Source organism: Martes martes, assembly GCF_963455335.1.
Source record: "Martes martes genome assembly, chromosome: 5".
NCBI lineage: Eukaryota > Metazoa > Chordata > Mammalia > Carnivora > Mustelidae > Martes > Martes martes.
Genome location: NC_137892.1, coordinates 113,975,703 through 113,992,222, shown reverse-complemented (window position 1 = coordinate 113,992,222; position 16,520 = coordinate 113,975,703). Strand labels below are relative to the sequence as shown.

Genomic DNA, 16,520 nt, shown 5'->3' with positions numbered 1-16,520 from the left:
TATTTATTTGAGAGAGAGACCACAAGTAGAGCAGAAGGCAGAGGGAGAGGGAGAAGCAGGCGCTCTCTTTGCTGAGCAGGGACCCCAAAGCAGGTCCCTGGGATCCTGACCTGAGCCAAAGGCAGCCGCTTAACCAACTGAGCCACCCAGGTGCCCCCCTCCCCCCACTTTATTTTTTTCTTGATTAGTCTTACCAAAGATTTATCAATTTTATTTTAAAAGAATAAGCTTTTAGTTTAATCTTTTCTTTTTTAGTCTATTTCATTGATTTCCAATCTGATCTTTATTATTCCTTCCTTCTAACCTTAGGCTTTGTTCTTTTTCTAGTTCCTTGAGGTGTAAGGTTAGATTTGAGATTATTAGGTTTGAGATTTTTGTTTGTTTGTTTCTTAAGGTGGACCTAAATTGTTATAAACTTCCTGTATCCCAAAGATTCTGAACCATAGTATTTCTATTTTCTTTTGTCTCCACATTTTTAAAAAAGATTTTATTTATTAAAGAGAGAGAGAGAAAATGAGGTGGGAGGAGGGAGAAGCAGACTCCCCACTGAGCGGGGAGCCCAAGACCCCTGAGATCATGACGTAAGATGAAGGCAGACACTTAAATGACAGAACTATCCAGGCACCCCACCACATATTTTTTTATTTGCTCTTTGATTTTTTCCTTGACCCATTTGTTCTTTAGTAGTTTGCCTTTTAGACTCCATATCTGTTTCTTCCAGTTTTTTTTTTTTCTTCTTGTAATTGATTCCTAGTTTCATACTGTTGTGGTTGGAAATGATGATTTCAGTCTTGTTAAATTTATTGAGACTTGTTTTGTGGCCTAACATGTGCTCTATCCTAGAGAATGTTCCATATGCACTTGAAAAAGGATATGTATTCTTCTAGTTTTAAATGGAATTTTCTGTATATATCTTTTAAGTCCATCTGGTCTAATACGTCATTTAAAGTCACTGTTTCTCTACTGATTTTCTGTCTGGATATTCTATTCATTGATGTAAATGGGCTGACAAAATCCCCTACTATTATTGTATTACTGACAATTTCTCCCTTTTTGTTTGTTAATATTTGCCTTGTATGTTTAGGTGCTCCTATGTTGGGTGTAGAGATATTTACAAATGTTATGTCTTTTTTTTTTAAGATTTTATTTATTTGACAGACAAGTAGGCAGAGAGGCAGGCAGAGACAGAGCGAGGAGGAAGCAGGCTCCCTGCTGAGCAGAGAGCCCAATGTGGGGCTCGATCCCAGGACCCTGGGATCATAACCTGAGTGGAAGGCAGAGGCTTTAACCCACTGAGCCACCCAGGCACCCCATGTTATGTCTTCTTGTTGCAGTGGTCTTTTTATCATTATATAATGCCCTTCTTTGTCTCTTGTTACAGTCTTTGTTTTAAAGTCTATTTTGTCTGTTAAAAGTATTGCTACCACAGCTTTTTTTCTTACTTTCATTTGCATGGAATATATTTTTCCATCCCTTTACTTTGAGTCTGTATGTGTCTTTAGGTCTCAAGTATTCTCTTGTAGGATAGCATATAGATGTGTCTTATTTTTTATTCTATTCACTTTCTTTTAATTGAAGCATTTATTCCATTTATAAAGTAATTATCAGTAGATACGAACTTATTGCCATTTTTTTTTTTTTTTTTTTTTACTTATTGCCATTTTTTAAAATTGTTCTCTGGTTGTTTTATAGTTCTTTCTTCCTACATTCTTTTGTTCTCTTTGCTTATAGTTTGAGGACTCTCTAGTGTCATGCTTCAATTACTCTCACTTTATTTTGGGGGGGTAATGTATTGGAAGTTTTTGGTTTGTGGTTACCATGTTGTTCATATAGAACATTCTAAGTATATAGCAGTCTAGATTAAGTTGGTGGTTGCTTAAGTTCAAACACAGTCTAAAAGCACTACATTTTTACTCTCCTTTCCATGTTTTTATATATGATGTCATATTTTAATCTTTTTTTTATGTATTCCTTGACTAATTTCTGTGGATATAATCAACTATACTATTCTTGCATTTTGCCCTTCATACTAACTAAATAAGTGATTAATTTGACATTAATGTATGTTTGCTTTTACCATTATTTTTTTTCCTGCCATAATTTTCTTATTTCTAGTTATGACCTTTTATTTTCCACTTAAAGAAGTCCCTTTCACATTTCTTGTAAGGCCAGTTTAATGGTGATGAACTCCTGTAACTTTTGTTTGTCTGGGAAAGTTTTTTTCTTTCAATTCTGAATGACAGCCTTGCCAGGTGAAGTATTTTTGCTTGTAGGTTTTTTCCTTTCAGCAGCCAATCCTTCTGGCCTGCAAACTCTCTGCTACAAAAGGAAAAAAAAAAAAAAAATCAGCTGATAGCCTTAGAGGCTTTTCCCTTTTATGCAATCGTTGATCCCACTCCTGCTACTTTTAAGATTGTTTACTTATTTTTAAATATTTCCATTTTAATTATGTGTCTTAGTGTGGACCTCCTTGGGTTTAACTCGTTAGGGGCTTCCTGACCTGGATGTCTGTTTCCTTTCTCAGATTAGGGACATTTTTAACCATCATTTCTTCAAGTAAGTTTCTGCCCTCTTCTTTCTCTCTTCTCCTTCTGGAGAAGAAAATATGAATGTCAGTATGCTTGATGTGGTCTCAGAGATCCCTTAACTTATTCTCATTGTTAAAATTTCTTTTTCTTTTTGCTGTTCAGCATATGTGCTCTCCATTACCCTGTCTTCCAGTTCAGTTATCCATTCTGCATCCTCTAATCTTCTGTTGATTTCCTCTAGTGTAGTTTTTTTTTTTTTTTTAAAGATTTATTTATTTATTTATTTGTCAGAGAGAGAGAGAGAGGAGCGAGAGTGAGCACAAGCAGACAGAGTGGCAGGCAGAGGGAGAAGCTTGCTCCTGCCGAGCAAGGAGCCCGATGTGGGACTCATCCCAGGACGCTGGGATCATGACCTGAGCCGAAGGCAGCTGCTTAACCAACTAAGCCACCCAGGCGTCCCATCCTCTAGTGTAGTTTTAATTTCAGTTTTTGTATTTTGGTCCTGACTGGTTCTTTATTATATTTTCTGTTTCTTTGTTCTGAGTTCATTCACTTACCTCTCAAGTTCTGTGAGTATCTTTCTGACCAGCACTTTCAACTCTTTGTCAGATAGTTTGCTTATCTCCATTTTGTTAGCTCTTTTTCTGTGGTTTTGTCTTGTTTCTTTGTGGGGACATACTCTTATGTCTCCTCATTTTGTCTCTGTGTTTTTATCAAGTGGATCAACTACATCTCCTGATCTTGAAAGTAGTGGGCGTAAGTTGAAGGCATCCTGTGGTGCCCTATAGCACAATCCACTCCTGGTCACCAGAACCAGGTGCTCTAGGAATTTCCCCCGTGTAGGCTGTGTGCACCCTCCTATTGTGGCTGTGACTGCTGTGGGCACAGTGGTGGGTAGGGTCTGCCCCTAGTGCAGTTAGCTGAGAGGCCTGGTTATAGCACCTCTGGGCATGCTGATGTGTGGGGTTAGCTCCCCAGTCCCTGTGGCAGGGTTTGCTTTGGAGGGACACTGATTCCAGCAAAGGCCACCTGCCAGGTATTGTGGGGGCAGTAGTCTCTTTGAGGGGTTGCTGTTCCCAACTGAGGTAACCTGGCCAGTTATGGCAAGACAGGAGTCCTTTGGAGGGGGCTGGGTAGGCCAGAGTATGTAAGATGGATCTGTTGAAGAATGATGAAGTGAGGCAAGTACTGCTAGCAAGTGGAGAGATTCAGAACTGGCTTTTGCAAGCATGTAGCCATCCAGGCTGAAATAGGGTAAGAAAAAGGGTGCCCTTCAGGACTTCTGTTCCTAGAGAAAGCTTTTGCAGATTCTTGCCCCTCTGACACATGTTCAAAAATCAGTCAACAAATCTCCTTGTATAACCCAGGCACTTACCAAACTGGTTCTTCTGTGCTGGCATACACAATGAGTAATATGGCATGCTGGCTCTTCAATTAAAAGTGGAGACTTGGTTTCCTACGACCTTCTGGCTCTCCTGAAGTAGGTCCTGCTGATTTTTAAAGCCAGACATTATGGGAGTTCATCTCAGTGCAGGCACCCAGGGATGGGGGTGCCCACCCCCTTGTGCCTCCATGCTTGTCCTATCCCTCCCACTTCTGGGTAGTCACAGCAGTACTTTGGTTCCTAACCATGACTTTTCCCTCCTACCCTTCTTGATGTGGCTTTCTTTTTATGACGTTACCTGTTACAGAAGATATGTTCTGCCAATCTTCAGGTCATTTTCAGAGTTGTAATATATGTAGTTGTTACACCTCGGTATAGCTGTGGGGGTGGTGAGCTCAGGATCCTTCTACAACACCATCTTCTCTTTCTGTAATAGTCTTCAAAAAGTTCATTAATCAGAACATGTCACTTAGCTCGTCTCCTCTATTTAATATCCTTAATGGATTCTCCTTTTAAAGTGTAAACTCCTTTGCATGCTCTGCATGATATAACTTCTGTTATCTCAGCATCCCCTTGATACCCTGGTCTACCCCCAGATGCTAGGTATTCCAATTTTTTTTAAAGAAGATAATGTGTCCCTTCCTCAGTGTCTTCCTTTATATACTCTGGAATTAGTCAGAAGTTGGTGCCTTCTAATTTTTAAACTTCTCCTTAAATATTACCTCCTCAAAGATCTAATTAGGTTTCACTGTCCCTGCTGTTCTCCATCACATAAACCATAATTTGTGATTATACTTTTCTTGGCTCACTTGATTTATAGTGTTCTCTGTCACTAAAATATAAGGTGTGTAAGGTCAGGGAATATGTCTATCTTAGTTTTCAACATACATTCAGTGTTTGTCATAGTAACTGATAGTTGGTAAGCAGGCAATAATTATTTTCGGACGGAGTGAATGGATTTCAGTTATGTCTCCTTCTTCATTACTGAGGTTGCTTATCAGAAGTCACAAAATAAAGTTGGTCTCAGTAGTGACTCGGTTACCCAACTTGCTGATGAGGTCACATGATCTGTTTTACCGTCCCTTTCTTCAGGTATCACCACTGTCCTGACAATGACCACCCTCAGCACTATTGCCCGGAAGTCACTCCCCAAGGTCTCCTATGTTACAGCAATGGATCTCTTTGTATCTGTTTGCTTCATCTTTGTCTTCTCTGCTTTGGTGGAATACGGCACCCTGCATTATTTTGTCAGCAACCGGAAACCAAGCAAGGATAAAGACAAAAAGAAGAAAAACCCTGTATGTATCATTTCCCATTGGGACCACTGAAATTTTTATGTAAAAGGGCTCCTGGTTTTGTTTTTGTTTGGTCTTAGCCTGTCTGCAGGCTAAGGCTCAACACTTTGGGCTCCAAAATGAAAACAATGTATGAGTTTGGCCAGGCCATAAGAATTAATTTTGGTTATTTTTTACTTGGAAGAGGCCTGATTCACTAAGGCAGACACTTAACTCTCTTCATTTCATAGGGGTTACAAACACTGTTGAGACATGCATTTATTTTCTAGTTGTTGTTATTTTAGGTTTCATTGATTGTCCTCTTTCTACTCCTTACTGTAACATTCTTAAATGATTGATGTTTTAAATTAACATTTTCATTCAAGGCTTTCCATTAGGAAGCCACAATGTTCTTGAAGTTTCAAAAGATCACCACACTTTTGCAAGTAATTGTGTGTGTGTGTGTGTGTGTGTGTGTGTGTGTATGTGTTTTACCGCCAGAGGACTAAGATTGGTTTCATGCTCAAAATGTATTCTTTTGTTTTTAAGTGAAATGGGTCATCTATTGTTTGGGCAAGTTACTTAGCCTCCTTATGTCTTTATGTTCTCATATATAAGACTAGTATTATAAAAAATACACATCTTAAAGGGCTGCTGTGGTAATGAAGGTAAAAAGCATTACCTGGCACCTTAGAAATCAAAGTCCTTACCATTAATAGTTGATGATGATGGTTGATGTTGATGATTTTTGGATTGATTTCAGTGATTTGGGAAAAGGTAAGATGACTTCATCTTGCCACCAAACTTCAAGTAGAGATGATAAGGCACAAATATACAAGCCTCATGCAATTATCCTTTAAAGTGGATGTTGAAGAGAACAAGTAGCTACCCATTTACACACGTGAGTGTAGTGGCTGTCTGGCTTCTAGGAAGCTCCATGGAAGTTAAGGTCCATTCCTTTCTAAGAGAGGGGCAAAGGAAGTCACCCTAGCATCCTGAATTTATAGATCTTCCCAGTCTGTCATAAAGGCCATGAGGTCCTTGATAGTGGATAGCTCTCTGACCCACCAATTTTGGTGGGGACTATATTTTAACAAGGAAATACAGATGATTCTAGGTTGTATCCTGATGGATCTCCAAGAACCCTGGTGAAATTCTACAAATGGCATATATTTATCTGAATGTAAGAATCTGTAACAGGTAAAGAAAAAAAGCATCATTAATTTTGATGATTAATACAAAAAGAAATGCTTATCCTTAATTTCCCAAATATTCATTATGCTTTATGCAGTCCTTTCCTTCCCTGTTTGCCTATCTTTGCATTTTTTCTATCCTTATTTTATTTTCCTTATTGTGTTTTTTAAAAATTATTATTTCTCCTCATCCTTCACTTTCCATCACACTTTTCCCCAAAAAGAGGGTTCTGTGACACTCAGCATTATTACATGCCAGTATTAACAAGAATGTGAGGGTGAGCTTTTAAACAAGAGTCCTTTGGAAAAATCCCTATGCCCTAATAGCTATATCATTGCAGAGGGGATTAAAGAAACTGAAAAAATCAAATTACCTAAAAATTTTTTGGATTTTCCTCTTGTAAGCCAATTAGATGATTTATCACAACTAGAAAGAGCCTAACCTATGAATGAGAAGCTGAAATCTCATTTTTCCATTAAATATGCCTTTTGGTTCATTGTGTTAAGACTTACCTAGTAAGGCTTCCTTGATGTTAATTAGAAAATAAAATCAAAGTACTTTCATACAGGGAAGTCAGGCAATGGAAAGAGAGCTTCCTCACAAATGGACAACACTGGCTTTGCATTTAGAGAATTGTGGGTGAATTTATTGAAATCTCCAAATTCTATTTTCCAACTTTAGGCACGTACTTTGTTCCAAGCCCAGAATTGTCCTTCTGTGTTTATAATTTCAGTTCATTTTACTATGTTTTTAAACTGTGTTTTTAATTTATCTTATTTTGTCTTTTTCTTTTCTTTTTTTCTTCTTTTAATTAAAAAAAAATGCAATTCTCTTTTCTGTCTACAAACCCAAAGCTTCTTCGGATGTTTTCCTTCAAGGTATAATGTTTTTGGAATGAAAATTCACTGCATGCAACTGCTGAATTTAATTATTAACGCTTACATGGTGTTTCGATTTTTTTTGTTGTTGTTTTTTAGTGAGTAGATATTTAAGCATTCTATGAGAGGTAAGATGAAGAAAGTTCTATAGTTTTTTAGAGTTGAGTCATCAACCCTACACTAATTCTCAGAGGTTTGATCTTATAAAGCTATAAGCTCTCGGACATGTCATTAGGAAAAAAGTCTTCTTTAAACATCAAAGTAAAAACTTATCCTCCCTTCTCAGATAAAATTCACTGACTGCACCTACCATATATACCATAAATGCTCTTAAAATGTAATTTGGTAAATCCTAATGCAAAATGGGATTATTTTTTGATAAGTAACTTTAATAATCTCCATTGTTCTGAATTCTGAACCTATCAATTCTATAAAAGTAATATTCTCTTTGAAACACTTTAAGTTAAAATACCCATCCCTCCCTCATAGGGTAATCCAGGGGCCTTTTGGCTCTATCATGCAATAATGTATTGATATTTCTTTTCCCAGTTGAATTGGGATAACTTACTCAGAGACACTAGGGTTCATATTTATAATATCCTAAAATTAACTCTTCCAAATTAAATTAATCATTGAGATTTATAGTACTTTCATAATTAATGTGGCAGCAAAGATTAAATTATCATTCAATTAATTGGTATTTGTTTCTTCTCACATAGTAAAAAGGTGGTAGCATTTTTTTCTGAATAAACATTGCTGACATTCTGAAGCTTCTAGCTGCTGAATGATAGACAAAACACTACATTTCTTTAAAACATAAGCCATACTACTTGTGGTATAAACTCAGAAAACTCCTATATTTATATATATTTTAACATTTTCTTTTAATAGCATTTAGTGCATTTTCTCAGTGTAATGGGGTTTACTATTTGCCTATAGGTAAGCATGACACAAAATTTGAGTTCAAAATTGATGCATTTTATTTCTCTGTTCTACTCACATGCAGCACCATTAAATGCCTTCATGTAACCAACCTCACATCTAATATTTACTAGACTAAGATTCCATGTAGTTGTTTGATTTAAATCTTTAAACTTTGAGTTCTTTTGGTGTTCAATCTTCTTGCTATAGCTATTAGCTTATGGTATTATTTTCAGCTGCACTGCTTAAGCTCAAAATTTGAAATCTGCAAATGTGTTATCCTTCTAAGTTCAATTTTACCATTGTAGATCACGATTTCATAGCAATTCCTGAGTACTCATTTTCAGATTCATCATTCACCTTGGTGACATTGTGGAGACCTAATCTAGGATTTATCAAGTATAACTAACTCTTATTCCCGACCCTTGTCTCAGGCACCTACCATTGATATCCGCCCAAGATCAGCAACCATTCAAATGAACAATGCCACTCACCTTCAAGAGAGGGATGAAGAATATGGGTATGAGTGTCTGGATGGCAAGGACTGTGCCAGTTTCTTCTGCTGTTTTGAAGACTGCCGAACAGGAGCTTGGAGACATGGGAGGATACATATTCGTATCGCCAAAATGGACTCATATGCACGGATCTTCTTCCCCACTGCCTTCTGCTTATTCAATCTGGTTTATTGGGTTTCCTACCTTTACCTGTGAAAGAGGTATGGGTTTTATTGATGTGGGTCTTATTCACTAAATCTCATGGAGAGAAGATGTCCTTTCTAAGTCCACTTAAAGAATCCCCTGTGTGGTTTATGATAATTTGAATTTGTTTCTATGTTCTAACCTGCTAAACTGTATTGATGTCATATTGTTTGCGCCCAACTCTCCTGTGGTAAGTGTAATTTGAACTTTAATGTTTGCTGTGTTTCAAACCTGCAAGGCAAAGTGAAAATAGAGCAAGAACACTGAAACCCAACAAGATATTTTTCAGCTACAATGATTGAAATCGTGGAAGCCATGACTACTTATAGTGGTGGTGTCCTTAATCAAGTCAAGACACAATTAGATGCAAAAGGTCCAAAACCGTACCCTATGTTCATTTGGGGGCAGGTTGTAGTAAATTTGGTCCCAGTAGGATATGTCCCTCATTTGAGAAAAATCACAAGTCACTTTAAATATAAGAGTCTAGACTAGTAATCTATTACACCTCTATCTCAAGATAGGAAGAAAATTTCCTCCACCTCACATGTACAATGATGTAAATATTTCAATAACGTAGACTGCTTCAAGTTTAATGCATGCATCTCTTTAGAGCCAAAATAAATGGAATGAAGTTAACATCATAAAGCATTGTCTTTTATTCTGTGTCTTTGGGCTATAAAAGAATCATGAATGTAATTATAAGGGTTTGGGTTTGGAACTGGAGGGAGGAATTTTCTCTATCTTCTCCCTCACGCATGAAGATTCAAAGAGCTTATTTTTTTTCCATGTAGGACATATTAAAACACTTTAAGTAACATATAGACTGAATAATTGACATTTGCCACCTCTAAATATGCCCAATTTCATAGAGTATAAAGTAATTGTATGTGCTTGCAGCTATTTTTTCTTCCTTTTAGGATGACTGATAGATTTTAACGGAATTTATTCTCCATCTCAAGATCTGCTTCTAGTGATTGTGAGTGCCTTGTGGGCAGAATCCTTGTCATTTCCTCTTTGGATCCTCAGCACCTTATATAGTGCCTGGCACGTAGTTGGTGCTCAACAGATGTGGTTTGAAGTGAACTGGCTTCATATGCTTCTGTGAATCTCTCTGAGCCAGCGAGAACCAGTGATTCATCTTTTCACATAGGCATTGTCAAATGTTATCTGGTCTTGTGAAAATTAACAGAAGGATCCAAAGATCTCGGCCTAAAATAAATTTATGATAATTAACGAGAATAGCCAAATACTGAAGTCCTATGTTTATGCACAGAAATGGGCCTACTAAGGCATTATTTAGGGTTTATTTTTTTCCAGGTTTGGAGACGAGTTAGCTTTGGCCCATCCACAATTCCACTTGAAGACATGATAGGCAAGAGCAGGATTTATACCTGGCTGATGTTCAGAATGTTGTATTCTATGCTCTGTTAAAAGAAAAAAGTACTGAAGATTAATTTTTAAAAATTGAAAGAATAAACGACTTACATGGAGGTTGATCGTATGACTGTGGCCTCATTCAACTATGTGATAATTACATGAAGTGGTTGTCCCAGACTTCAAACACAATGAGTTGAGCTCCACCTCCATGTACTCATCCTGAATCCTTATTTTTTCTAAAACAGCACCCGTTGTCAGTTCTTTCTTATGGCAATCATTTCTCTAAGTTAGAACTCAATCATAGCCAGTATTAACTAGATAGATAATCTGAAAAGAGTAGAAAAGAAAGAGTGGCTTTGTTATAAAACTATGTAAGGTCCTCATTGAGTCATCTGGATGAATCTTGAAACACATTTAGCTGCCAATTTTACAAACCTTTAATATATCAGTGCTCTAGTATATAACCTCAAACACATGTAAATAGGATTAATTTTTTCATGTTTTGAATTGTTAACATATTTAATGTTGACTCTGGGAGAGTTGTTGGCAAATTTTCAATGGTAAGAAACACATTATTGTCAACTTGAAATGTATTCTGTAATGGGGACACTCAAAAAAAGCTAGCTTTCCAATGTGTGCATAGTACTGGCAATATGAATATATATTATATGTAATCTAATTCTTAATTATTAGCTGCTCCCCATCTATGTATTTGAAAAACCTTTTCACAAAGGGAATTACCTAATATGTGGACTTTTACAATAAAAATGCTGCATTCTATTTGATGGTGGCATGTCAGTGGTCTGGCTGGACTTGTTTGTTGTAAAGATTGTGACTCCTCTTTCTTGCAGCATTCCTCAATGCTGCCTTCCCTTTATGTGAGCTTTATTTGTGAGCAGTGTGATTGTATTATGCAGTGACGTTCCTCACTTCGAAGAAATTGAGAGATATATTTGGGGTATGGAATGGAAATGGAAGGAAGAAATGTCACCGAGTAAGTAAAGCTCAAACCCCAAAACTTGTGTGGTTAAGAACATGGACACTAGTGTCAGACATAATGGGGACTCCAAATCTACCATTTACCTGTTGTTTGACTATTGTCAATTCATCCTTTAAAAGCCTCCATTTTACCAGCTAAAAGGTATAATTATGCCACCCCATGTAGTGGCACTCAGCAAGTGGTCAGAGGTGTCTTCCTTCACTTCTAGGGCGTCTAATATTCTGCTGCCATGATCCTCCCACCTCCAACAGATCAGCTTTCCTTAAAAAAACCCAGCAATACTCATATATGTCTTAATGTGATTCCACAGCATGAGGTTTCATTTTAAGGAGTATTTGTATTGCAAATATTCCATTAAACTATAGGTTGAAGATCTGAGACTCTCTTGTTGAGGAAATCTTACATATTAGTTACTTTTAAGGCCAAAAAGAACCTTTCTCTGTACCACCTAAACTTAAAAACATAGGGAGACATGCTCCAGAGATGGTGTCATATTTTATTGAAGTCCTTTGAAATTCTCCAAAGAAAGTACCATAATCCTTTACAAGCACAGCTGCCCTAACCCTCCTCTGCCTGTCATTCTCTTGGCTCTTCATGGCTGCCTGCATCCAATTTAAACATCTTTCTCACCTTCTAGACACGTTAAAAAAAATAGCTTTCACTTAGGTTTTGACTTCTGTCTAACCCAATGCCCTTATCTTTGGCTGAGTGCATATTCATTGTATGGCCTTGGTCCCCCTTTTTAAGTCTCAATATTATTCTGACTAGTAGCAACAATTTTTGTCTGTGATGAAGGTCAAATTAAATTAACCAAATGGTGCGGTCTTTGGGGATTATGTCAAAAATTGCTATCTCTATGCTTTGTCACTATGAATTTTTGTCAAATGTGTAGGAGAAAGGGAGAATGACCTAGACCAAAAGCTCTGCTGTATTTTTTAGTGCTGGTTAAATTGCCCAAAGGTCACATAGCAAGTTGATGGAACAACTGGGAGAGGTATCTGACCGTTGCTTTTTCTGTTGGGTCTTACAGTGTTCCAGGGTTTGGAAGTAAAATTCTGGAATACTTTTTCTGTTAATGTTTTAGGATCTGCCAAACTTGAAGATGCTTTCTTTCTTTGATCTCGTCCTCACTTTATCGCAAGGAGACAGAAATTTTAGAATACCCAGCAAAAGAGATTATAAATTTTGCATTTCTTTTATTCTCTACCTAAAGTAATGATCAATCCATAGTCAGTGTTACCTACTGCTTTTAGAATTCTGTTTGAAAAAAGAGATCTCCAGCTGAAAAATTCCAGACACAGAGTTGGCCTTTGCCCCTTGGGGTTTGAGATAATAGACAACAAAAGGGTTTCCCATGACTAGTCTCTATACACTCATTATTTCTACTATACCAAGAAAATGGTAGGATTTATTATTACTTGTTCTGACTAAATCATAGACCAATTGTAAATTCACTTGTAACTTTCTTCTGCCATATTTGGGGTATAAAGGTTTTCCCTTATTATTTGTATAACAAAATGGCAAAGAAGAGGTTCTTGTTCCAGTTTACCTAGGTTCAAATCCAGGCCCTGTCAAGACCTATTATACCTGAGAATGGGAATAATAATGGTTTATAACTCACAGTTTTATTATAAGGAGTAACTGTGTTAATACCAAAGGAGTGGATATTAATAATTTCCCTTAGTACATATATGAAAGGTCAGAAAAGAAAAATCACAGGGTCATAATTTACTTTGCTTAAGAATAATGATTATCAGGACACCTGGGTGGCTCAGTCAGTTAAGCATCACCTTTGGCTCAGGTCATAACCCCAGGGTCCTGGCATTGAGTCCTGCATCAGGCTCCCTGCTCAGCAGGGGAGCCTACTTCTTCCTCTGCCTCCTGCTACCCCTACTTGTGCTCTCTCTGTCTGACAAATAAATAATGTTTTTAAAAAAGAATTATCATTTATGAAGTGAATTACTATATATTCCCACTTTCTGAGAATAATAAACATTAATAATAAACAAATATATTTTTAAAGATTTCATCTATTTATTTATTTGATGGAGAGAAAGAAAGAGAGAGCACAAACAGGGGAGGGGCAGGCAGAGGGTGAGGGAGAAGCAGACTTTCTGCTGAGCAGAGCCCAACGTGGGGCTCGAACCCAGGACCCTAGGATCATGACCTGAGCCTAAGGCAGATGCTTAAGTGACTGCCACCCAGGTGTCCCTAAACAATAAATATCTTTACTGATATACCATGCTTGTTTCATGTACATAAAGAAAATTACAGAGGCAAGTATTGGTGAGTAACTATTTCCAATTGGAACAGCGTCACTTAAATTGCCATAGATGATACATATAAAGATACACATGTAGATATCTTTTAAAAACTAAAAAATAATTTTCATTTAAAAATATGGAAATGCAAAAAAATATGGAAATGCTTAATTGGACTGCTAAATAGACTAAGTGACTATTATCAATAGCTGTATAGTTACATTTTAATATAGTATGTTTTTCCAACCTAACTAAGGTAATAAATTACTTTGTAGCTAAATTTATAAGATCCTTCATGAAATGAACAGGAGGACTCCCATTCATAATTGAGGGCCCTTGCCATAAAAAAGAAAAAAAATGTCATTGGGCCAGGGATAGAAAATTCAAGTCACATCTGGGGATTCTTTTTTTTTTTTTTAGATTTATTTATTTATTTTAGAAAGAGAGAGAGAGGGTGAGAACTTGATGGGGAGGGCCAGTGGGAGAGGGAGAAAGAATCTTAAGTAGACTCTGCACTGAGAGCAGAGCCCTAAGCAGGACTCAATCTCACAAGCCTGGAATCACTACCTAAGCCAAAACCAAGAGTCTAATGGTTAACTGACTGTGCCACCCAGGTCTTCCACATCTGGGGGTCTTCCTGACTCTTCCAATTTTGTTCCCCCCAACCCATCTTAATTCTATTACTCTGCTAATGTTATTGATACCATCTAACATTCAGACTCTCTTAAACTGTGTCATTTCTCCACACAGTTGTCTTGATTCATTTGTCTATTTCCTCCTTGAGTCTTTTCCAAAATAGTGCCATAATACTAGAATGCCTTTCTCTGTTCACACAATGAACAGTTCCTAATTAAAACTTCTACCTAGTCCATGAAGCCTTTCCAATCTGACTAAAGTATGATAGGCTATTTTATTTCTTGTAGTACTTAATGGGATTGTTGAGTAGCCTCATCCTAATGTTCAGCTCAGCTAACTACTTATGTTTATTCAATCCTCTTAGTAAACAAATTTTATATGAAAAATTCTGTGACAAGAATCTGATACAAATAATTCAGCACCATTTGCATCTCAACTCAGGTTGTTTATCTTCTATCTCCCTGCCATATAAATTTGCCTTTTAATTTTTTCTGTTACTTGTATTTTTTTATGGGTCCCTCATCAAAGAAGTTTTGATTAAGCATCTCTAAAATCAATTTAATATAAAGCTTTCAGTAAACACATATCAAGAGCCTTGCAAAGGGGACTGTGAGTATAGGAAGAAATAAATTTTAAGGCATTCTCTGCTTCAAAATGCCCATAGTATGATAGAGGAATCAGATAAGAATACAAGTAACTATAATGGAGCTGCACTAAATAGTTACAGGTAGAAGAAATTGTTATTCTAATTAGGTGAAAACTAGAAAAGATTTTCTCTGTAATACAAAGCATTCCACCATATGTGAGGAGGACCCATTACTGCTTTAAAACTTTCTGAACACTAATGAAAACTTTTTAGAAATTCTGAAAAATATTAAAAACTGCAAAAAAAAATACCCTTTATCTACTAGCAAGAGTTAACCACTAAAAGCATCATTTGCCTTTTTCTTTATATAGTGAGATAGATAGATAATAGAAGTATAAACATGATATGGATATAGGTAATAGATACAGATCTGTTTTATATATAGCCTGGTATTTTCACACAATCATACATTTATGTATGTACATATGTAACAAACATTTTCTGGCATTCTGTTATATCATACAGCTGTACCATAATTTATTTAGCCAGCTCCTATTCTAAAAATTTACATTATCTCTTATTTTTATTGTTAACAAATAATGATACAATGAATATCTCTATTTACCTCAGGCACCGTGTATATCGCCCACTATTTAAAAATAATAACTCTCTAGAAGTGGTTTACTACATAAAATAAACACATTTAATAGAGTCTTGGCACAAATAGATGGTACACTCAAAGGGGATAAATGAAGAAAAATTAATGAAGGGGTTATTCACAAAGATGCAGGCAATATTAAAGTTCATCAATGAAAGGAGTGTGTAGTACCATGGAAAAACCATTTTCTTCTGCTTTAGTTTCCTATTGCCACTGTACCAAATTACCACAAATTCAGTTATTTAGAACAACACAAACTCATGATCATACCTCAAAGTCGGTAGTCTGACTGGCTAAACTAAAGATTTTCTCTGGGCTAAGTTTCTTTTGGAGACTTTAAGGGAGAATCTGTTCTCTTCTTTTTCCAGGTTCTAGAAGCGTCCTTCATTCCTTGGCCAGTGGCCCTTTCCCACCTTCAAAGTCAGCGATTAAATCACTCCAACCTCTGCTTCCTGCATCATACCTCTAGTTCTGACCTCCTGCCCTCCCACTTACAAGGATATTGTGACTATACTGGGCCCACCTATATAATCCAAGATATCCTCTCATCTCCAGACTCTAAACCTAATCACATTGTCAAAGTCCTTCGATGTACTTCAAAGTCCTTTGAAGTAAGACATCATATTCACAAGTTCCAGGGATTAGAACATAAACATCTTTGGGCTGTCATTATTCTGCCACTCTAGTCCTGAAAGTGCAAGAGGAAGGAGTATTGGAACCTAGAAAATGCCATAGAATAGAAGCCACCCAACGGGAGCTGTGATTTTAGATAGATGATACAGCCACTGCCCTTAACGAGGCAGGGAGGGAGGGTGGGAACAAACACCCAGAAATCTCTCCTACCTAAAGCATCCCACTGGTCAAACTAAATGGAAACAAGAGGGCAAGGACACCCAGACAGTGTGGCTTAGAGAGATTAGCCTCATGGGATATACCTCAAGATAAGGAAGGCTAGAGAACAGGTCTAGAGAAAAAGAAGTTATCCAGCAAATCTCCAAAAATTAATGCATGTAATGCATGACAAAGCCTCTTTGTTTGCATCACAGTCATCAAAACTCTGATTATAAAGGTTAAATTTAGGTCTTTTCAATTGATACCTAATCCATGAAAAAAAGTAGACTCTAA

At 36.8% G+C, this 16,520-nt stretch overlaps 1 protein-coding gene across 7 annotated transcripts in view; it reads left to right on the top strand.

Moving 5' to 3' along the window:
* GABRG2 (gamma-aminobutyric acid type A receptor subunit gamma2) overlaps window positions 1-8,889 on the top strand; it is a gene marked incomplete at both ends in the record, with an annotated part of 104,251 nt that extends 95,362 nt beyond the window's left edge. For 4 of the 7 annotated variants that reach the window (XM_080803791.1, XM_080803790.1, XM_080803789.1 and 1 more), the window contains 3 exons: window positions 5,005-5,210; window positions 7,235-7,258; window positions 8,614-8,889. In XM_080803791.1, coding sequence (XP_080659917.1) covers window positions 5,005-5,210; window positions 7,235-7,258; window positions 8,614-8,889 — 506 coding nt within the window. The remainder of the gene's footprint in view (window positions 1-5,004; window positions 5,211-7,234; window positions 7,259-8,613) is intronic. The other 3 variants (XM_080803793.1, XM_080803792.1, XM_080803788.1) reach the window with 1 other exon arrangement.
* Between the last annotated feature and the right edge of the window lie 7,631 nt (window positions 8,890-16,520).